An 8819-nucleotide genomic window follows, 5' to 3' on the forward strand; every position below is an offset into this window, starting at 1 on the left:
AATCAAATAACAAATTGGGAGTGCGCAGCTTCAAGAAGTCAACTGAACCAATGAAAGTAGAAAGATAACTTCTTTATTCACAAAATATTTCTCATAAAAACCATTGGGTTTTTAGACAATCCAGCCAATGCGTTTCATTCCCATATCAAGCACTTCTTCAGGGCAAACAAAATGTCCCACATATGAGTACACTTATAGAACTAATATCAGCAGCAGTAGGTGGAGTACGAAAAGGTTGATATCGGTGACCCTTTCCGATGATCAGTGTGCTTCTGTATGGACCTGAATGGAGCAGAAGCAACTTCCCCCAAGTATCTAGGAAGAGGAGGTCTACTGTTGGTGAAGTGGCCTCACCAGACAGGATCAGCGACCAAGTGTAGGCTATTTATGGCAGACGAGAGTTTCAAGTCCAGTCCTGGTACAAAAGGGGGGATGGGATCCAACCGTAACATGGTGGTTCTACCCAAAAAATCAGTAACCAGTAGAGAGCTGTAATACTTTCGTGATTGCCCAAGACACTCAAAGACGGAAAAAATAATATATATATCTTCAGTCGGTGTGACGAAAGCAATGCAATGATTGGAAGTAGAGTGCCTCTTAAGAATTCATTTATGGTAGAACATCTTGGGACAAGGTGTACTGCACCATGACCATATAAAATGAATGTTCAATGCGAGGAATTCCTCAATTGTGAGCAAAAGTATCCCTCCGTCTTCCTCATGTGGTTACTGATTTTTTGGGTAGAACCACCATATTACGGTTGGATCCCATCCCCCCTTTTGTACCAGGACTGGACTTGAAACTCTCGTCTGTCATAAATAGCCTACACTTGGTCGCTGATTCTGTCTGGCGAGGCCACTTCACCAACAGTAGACCTCCTCTTTCTAGATACCTGGGGGAAGTTGCTTCTGCTCCATTCAGGTCCATAGAGGAGCACACTGGTAATTGGAAAGGGTCACCGCACTCAGCCTCTTCATACTCCACCTACTGTTGCTGATATTAGGTCTATAAGTGTACTCATATGTGGGACACTTTGTTTGCCCTGTAGGAGTTCCAGATATGGCAATTAAACGCGTTGGCTGGATTGTCTAAAAACCCAATGATTTTTATAAGAAATATTTTGTGAATAAAGAAGTTATCTTTCTACTTTCATTGTTTCACTGGACTTCTTGAAGCTTCGCACCCCCAATTTGTTATTTGATTATCTCATATGCCGACAACACCCAGCTCATCCTCTCTCCCACTGAAGACCCCTCCACCTCCAGAGAGAACTTCGACTGACACTACGACTGACGTCGCGGACTGGATGAAGACCAACAGCCTAAAACTGAACATGGACAAGACAGAAGTGCTTATCTTTGGTCGACCCCCTGCCCCTGGGGCAACTCCTGGTGGCCCTCAGACCTGCTCCAATGTCCCCCACCCACACCAGGAACCTGGGCATCAGACTGGACAGCGAGCTCCCCATGAAGCACCAGGTGAACGCAGTTACCTCCTCAAGCTTCTACATCCTCAGATTGCTACCTAAGATCTTCAGTTGGATCCCAGCCAGCACCAGGAAACAGTAACGCAGGCCCTCATCACCAGTTGACTGGAATGTGGCAACACACTCTATGCTGGAATCTCAACCCAACTACTGAACCGACTCTAGACCATCCAAAACAAAGCAGCCAGACTCATACTAGATCTCTCAAGACAGTCAAGCATAACCCCCACCTCAGAGACCTCCACTGGCTCCCATCATGAAGCGATGCCTCGTCAAACCACTCACCCACGCGTTCAAGGTCCTCCACACATAGGACCAGCCTACATCAACGACAGACTAACCTTTCTCCAGCCCACCAGAGAACTCCGCTCAGCCCACCTAGCCCTTGCACACATCCCATGCATCCATTGTGCCCGAGGAAGGGGACAATCCTTCTCCTACCTCACTGCCAAATCCTGAAAATGATCTGGTCCTCCACCTTCTGACCTCCACCGCTCTTACTGACTTCAGGAGAGCACTCAAGAACTGGCTCTTCGACTATTCGGCTCATCCTCAGTGCCTGGATACCCCTCAGGGTGAAACGTCACGCTCTACAAATCCGAATTGATTGATTGATGACTTAATTTCGGTGTAACACAAAATTCCCAAAATTATGCAAATTTCGGCCTGTCCTACTATAGAATGAATGGCTTAATTCCAAATTCATCTTTGCAATAAGACCGCAAAATGTATCCCAGTGTTAACCATCAAAAAATAAAATTTTACAGAAAAATGCGGATTTCCATAAACAGGGCGCACCAACAGTATCTACTCCTGCTGAATTGGAAAGACCGCACAAGAGGATTATATTGGAGGACAAGTAAATAAGTGGTGTAACTAAAAATGTGGATATAAGTAAGTGCTAACCAGAGCATATCAAAGCCTGAGACAATATACACCCCTTAGTTCTCCATATCAGGGACACAGAACCAGGCCCCTCATGGAGAGCAATGTGAGTAGCAACATGCTAAAAGAACAATTGATGGACATTCACCCCAGTACAGAGATCTGGACCTCAATCCATTGTATTTTTGTTCATCATGCCTTTCCAGTTTGGACCCAGCCATAAGCCAATCCGTCTTGACCCTATTGCCCAATGGGAACAGCCCATCCAGAACTGCCAGGCCAGATCCTCCCTGGACCGGTTTCGGGCTTTCAGCCCTCTTCCGCCAAGATAGCTTGACTCCAGTAGCATGGAGACCACAGGACCCACATCGGGGCATACTCATCCCACTCAGGGTGACAATTGCAAAAAAACCAATTGATGGACAGAATGCAGAACACTGTCATACATTCACGCCAGTACAGAGATCTGGCCCTATATCCATCATGTTTTTGCTCTCCATGCCATTCCAGTTTGGACCCAGTCATATGCAAATCAGTCTTGACCCCGCACCCAATGGGAACAGTCCAGCCGGAACAGCAATATGTGCCACAGGGCGTTTGTAAAATGCCAGTCATGCGCTTTATAAAAACCTTATAACATAACAATGAGAGTGTGCTGAGCAGTGCTTACAGTGAGACGAGGTCTGGAGGGAATCCGACGGGGACCTGCAGGGTGCCCAGGCACAGGGCACTGTCATGGGTGCAGGTGCAGCCCTCCGGGCACTTCCACCTCAGCCGCGGCCACGCCCCTCCGGCCCGCAGCAGCGCGAGGCTGAGACACAGGAGGCAGACGACTCTCTCCATCCCACGGACGCCAGCCGCCATTCCCGGAAGTCCACCGAGGCCAGAGCATGAACGGGACCGCAGCACCCTCGGGCCTTCCGTCAGCAGGGAATCCCTGGCAGTAAAGACTGGAGGGCTGGGTCCAACTCCCTCCCACTGTTTCACTAGAAGCGGTTCCCAAGTTAACAATCTAATGCACCCCTACTCTTTCTTCTCAGTCTCTTTATCCTCTCAACTGGATATTCTCTGCTCCCTGTCACCCCTCCCCCCAACCCCTCCCCCCCTCTCTCCTTCTCTGTTTCTCTCTCAGCGTCTGTCTCTTTCTGCCTGTCTTTCTCTCTACTCTCACTGACACTCCCTACTCTTATTCTATTCACGCTCGCCTCTCTCTAATGCGGTGGCCCCCTAGTGAAGCTTACTCCTCTAAATATCCCTCACCGTTCTCTAAATGCCAGTCACTGTCGAACTGCCAATCGTCTTATCTATGTCTGTCACTCGCCCCTGTCTAAATGTCACTCAGTCTCTGCCTGGATTCTGCCCGTCCCATTCGTTCACTCGTCTGCCTTGATAAAGTTCCATTTCGCTTCTCTCATGTTGTCACTCACACCGTGTCACTCACTCTCTCTCTAGATGCCACTCACCCTATTCATTTATCACTCACAGCCGTTTTACATGGCACCTTTCTAAAAAATCACGTAACTCATTCGTAATGCCAGTCACACACCTCTAAAGCCACCGCCTGAAGATGTCTTTGACACTTTTATAAATGTTAGATATGTATTAGTAAATATCACGCTCAGATGTCTGTAAGTACATCTTTATCTCCTGTGATGCATCTCTGTATCTTACGCGCGACAACTTCTCTATATGTTCGCCTCTTGTTAATCATTGCAAATCACACTCGTATCTCTAACATCTCTAAAGCTACTTTTTTGTGTTTGCGTGACCCTTGACCTCTTTAGTATGCCAGTCGTACGTTCACTCTGACTGTAGGCCACTTTCTGCTCTGGCCCACTCAGCCTGCCATCCTCACCTCTGTCAATCTTACCTAAGTACCCTCTGTTTACTAGATTTGCCCCGTAACAATCACCGAAGACTCTGCCACTTTCACCTACTACGCTAACTTGTATCCCACTGAACAACTCATTCTTCGCCACCCTAACCTCTCAGACTCAGCTATTGCCACCTCACGTGGCCCCGTGGCACTGCTCCAATCATTCTCTGCTTCTGGTCTCATGCTCTCTGTTACCTCACCTGTTCTGGCTCTCTAAGTCACCAAACTTTACTATTGTATTGTAATTGCCTTTAGATTGCATGTACTACCCCTGACTGCTATGCTGCTCCCCGTTACCCATCACTCTCGACCATATGATTCCAGATTTACCAGTTGTCTCTGTCTCTCCCCCCTCTCCACCTCTCCTAAGCTCGCCCTCTCACCTTGCTTCTCTCTTCCTTCTGTATATCTTACCTCGCCCTGCACTTCTGCCCCTTGTTCTCCGCCTCTCACAAGATAGCCCTCTCTCAGAATTAGTGGCCCTCCCCGGATTTGCAGCTCATCCTATCTCCTCATCCATTCACTCATTCTTTAGTGCTTTCTTCTGTGTTCCTGCTGCCTCAGCTTTTCACAATCTCAACGTCTGTGCTTGGCACTTTGCTCTCAGGAGTACCCATCCACCCTGTCACTCCTGCCTTCTTGCTCGGTCACTTGTACTCTGCTGCTCGGCTCGGTAGCTGTCTCTTATCTCGTGTTGCCCCTGTCACCCTCTGTTACCCCTGTTACTCTCAATCCTGGTGGCCTCCCTTCCTGACTCTCTCGCTCGCCCCTTCCCTACTTAGGGCGCAGAGGGTGTGCGCCCCAATCAGTGACGTAGCAGAACGTGGCGGGTCCTCCTGATTTCGGCAATCGTAGTGGACAGATCCGGTCTGTAAAAAAAGTACAGCAAAGAGTAAATGGTTTAAACAAAACCAACAGAGTAGCACACACATCACACTATATGTTACATCATTTGAGCACTTTCATGGCACAACGTGCATACTCAGAACCATTAACTGACTCTTTTGGTGAACTTTGGGTGTCAGGGTCCTACTGGAGTATCACCTGAGTGCCATGGGACCTATGAACTATAATGCATCTTATTTGATGAATTTAGGGGTGTAGTAGACATAACATTTCTGGAGGGACACGGACAACCATTCGCGCTTGTATGTGTGAGTGCCCGTGTGTGTGTGCCCATGTGTGTGCGTGTGTGTGGGTGCATGAGTGTGTTTTGAGGCTGCTTGCTGCAAGAGTGGTGAAGCACATAGGCAAATACTGTATTTTCCCAAATCTCTTTACTTTACTTCTTCAAATCCTACTGCTGGCTTCAGGCCTGGGTCTTTAAGACGCTGAATTCACTACCTTGCTAGATTTCGAGGGGATTCCCGCTTATTCATCCTCATTTGGGATAAGCACCTTTGTGTACTAACATTTTGTGCTGAGCCCATAAACTTTTCTCGCATTTTTTGCAGTTACTTTGTGGGTTGAATGATGGCTTTAGCTTCAGAGAGAGAAGGGATGTGGAAGAGCAGGGCGTGGAGACTCTTAAAGCTACCAAGGAGTCTTTGGCGTGGCAATTTTTTCATATACCAACCGGGGAAAAGAAAGTCTCCTCAAAATATGTCATGTACAAGATTTACAACAAGTGGTTCTCCTACAGGACACTACTCAAAATCAAACATGGGGAGGAGGAATTTTAATGTGTCCATTCATTTTCCTCATTCATATACTAAAAAAAATCACAGAGGGGGGGGAATGGACAACTTGTAACTGCGTTATTACGGTTTCACATTTAGAACCCTCATATACGTATTAGTTGGAATGGTGGCGGTATATCTTGATTCTCCGCCTTCAAATATGCATCATTACATCATCATTGGGTTCAGTTGTGTTGTATGCAAGCCTCAAGCCTGAGGCAACCACTTGAGAGCGCAGTAGTGAGAGAGCGCAAACTGACCTAAATGTATGAGTGCATCACACTTACCTGTAGTAAGCACAAATCATGAGGAGAAATGCCATGAGTGCTAATAGTATCTATAATTATATTCTGAATGTATAGCTAATGTAGAGATTTAAGTAGAAGTGGAACTAATACAGAAATGTGTGACACTATATGATTTTAGTAGATGTGATTATTTTTGAATCCATGTCGTGTAGCTGTTAAAATGTAAGATGGTACGTGGTTAAACGCAGAATGTGGTAGGCCTCAGGGCCAGAGCTAAAAGGGAAGGTGTTTCTTTTCACGACATAGATTGTATTAATGTTTTGGTCATTGCATTAAATGGGCCATGATTTATAGAGATGTTTACTGAATAATAGAATAAGAGTATTAACATGCTTTAATTAATGAAGAAGTTGAATGCTATAATCATGATGAGAAATATTGTAGGCCTGAATTATTTTAACATTGATTTGCACGTACATGTCTGGGCTGAGAAATGTTGCAGGCCTTTTTGGAAGTCTATGAGAGTTGGGTTCTTGGCTACAGATATCTGTCTGCAAGGAAAGGGGGGATCCAATTATAAATGAATGAATAGAGGTCTGTTCAGTAGACGGCCCAGACATGGAGGAGGGTTCCGGAATGTTTAAGGGGTATCAGCGGGCCGGAGAAGAGTCTGAGAAGCAAGGTCAACTCTAACGTATGAGGCCCAATACAAAGCATCATGGAAAAAGCCAGAAGCTACACCACGTGAGGGGCGTCTCGCAAGGGGCGTCTCAAATGTTGTTGACTGTTTTGTATTAGGGACAGCACCCCTGGGTGGAGTTAGAGCAGATGCCTGAGGACCCTTTAGAGAGCTGATGGGTAGGCAGAGAGGGGTCATGACTGGAGAACTATAGGTTTTCACCAAGAGACTTAGAGTGAGTGACTTCCCTTGGGGGTCATTCACTGCTGACACCTTTGTTAGGTTGGGGTTTTGGTTAAGTAGGGATACCATCTAGAGCAGGGTAGGGACAGCCTAACCTGTGCGTTTTTCCTCCAACTTAAATGAAGGAGAGATATGCGTCAATGCTGATAGCTTTATTATTCTTAGAACTTGTGTTAGTGATTTCCGTTGCTCGTCTGAGGGCTTTCCGAGAGCACATGTATGTAATTGGACCTGTGTATCTCGTGAATCTCATTCTGAGATGTCTGTATTTGCAGCTTATCATATCTTTACAATAAACTTTTGAAAGCTAGAAGTTGTTTGTGATCTTTGGGAGCAGAGTCCTTTATTGGGTGAGCTGGTTTGGTACAGGGGCACTTTCATCCTCCAAGACAGGCAACAAAGGTTCAGTCGACCAGATCGAGGTTTGGATCAATAGTGATGAGGTATCGATCAAAATCTCGCCCTTTCAGTTGGTAGCTATAGAGGATGGTTGCCTTCTTGAGGACGGTGACCTAGGCCAGGTTAGCTTACCCCAAGGCCCCTAGAGATCGATGATTGGAAGAACCGCCCGCCGAAGAAGATCCGGATGACGTGAGACAGAAAAAGCAGCAGTATCGGTCGAGAGTGAGTATAAAGGGTTATGCGTGTTAGATTGCGGTGTTTTTGTATTGTATCTATGTTGTAATGTCTGGCGGAGTTGAATGTCTGTAGAGTGACTGTGGAACAGGTTGTGAGCGCGCGCAACCGGTGGAAATCTTAAGTTCAAGGAGAGCTTAAGTGGTTCGGGTGTATCGGACACCCAGAGTAATTGTCAACTAATATGAAGGGGGTCATGAGGTACCATTGATCACCCGAAAGACCGAGATAGGGGGAACGTAAGAGTGAGTGCGTGAGTAACGGACGCTGGTCGGAAGTTACGGTGTGTAAGGAACCTATCAGAGAGACGATAGACATTTCGTCAGTTGTGTTGACAATTACATATAGACTGTGGACGTACAGTCGAGAGAAGTGACCGCTTGGTCGGAAGTAGTCATTTTTCGGTGTATGAATGGGACGCATGCATAACCGGGAGACGAGTTGAGAAAGGAGGGGTGCTGCTGCGAAGCGGAGAAAAGTGACGTCAGAAAGTGTCGCGACGTGATTGGCCGACCGGAGAAAGACCGCGCTGTGATAGGCCAAGTTAGCAAAGCCGCGACAGGATTGGTGGATTGTCATCAGGAAGTAAACAGAGTAGCGAGGCTGGATATTGTGCGCATAATTATGAAGTGTTTTAAATGGCTGAAAGCGGTGTTTAAAAAAGAGAAGCGGGGATCGTATGAAGGGGAAGAAGCCCCGCCGGAGGGTACGCCAGCTCGTTACATGGCAGTGAATGTTGGGTTGCATACGATCCTTTGGATATCAGAGTGGAGTAAGATTACTGAAGGAAATGAGGAACTGACGTTCCCGAAGTACGGGACGTTCAGATTAGAGGTGTTACATCGATTAAAATCAGTCATGACCTCAATGAGACCCTTGCCTAGACCGACCCAGTTTGAAGCTCTTGAAGCATGGATTAGGGCAGCGCATGAAAAGAATATGAACAGACGACAAGAAAGGGTGAAACGATCGGTAAGGGCAGTGCAGGATGCCAGGTGGGATGCGGATGCTAAAAGATGGAGAGTGCATAACCTGGAAGTAAATAAACTGTACCCAGTGTTAGAGGTGCCCGTAAATAAAAGCCCCC

The 8819-nt window shown here is 46.8% G+C and overlaps 1 protein-coding gene across 1 annotated transcript in view; it reads right to left on the minus strand.

Moving 5' to 3' along the window:
* LOC144770665 (leucine-rich glioma-inactivated protein 1-like) overlaps positions 1 to 3446 on the minus strand; it is a 124650-nt gene extending 121204 nt beyond the window's left edge. Inside the window, exon 1 of the mRNA XM_078655380.1 lies at positions 3042 to 3446. Within this exon, the coding sequence (XP_078511506.1) occupies positions 3042 to 3235 (194 nt within the window). The 5' untranslated portion in view covers positions 3236 to 3446. The remainder of the gene's footprint in view (positions 1 to 3041) is intronic.
* Positions 3447 to 8819: the final 5373 nt, after the last annotated feature.

This window comes from Lissotriton helveticus, chromosome 7 (genome assembly GCF_964261635.1).
Source record: "Lissotriton helveticus chromosome 7, aLisHel1.1, whole genome shotgun sequence".
In the NCBI taxonomy this organism is placed as follows: domain Eukaryota; kingdom Metazoa; phylum Chordata; class Amphibia; order Caudata; family Salamandridae; genus Lissotriton; species Lissotriton helveticus.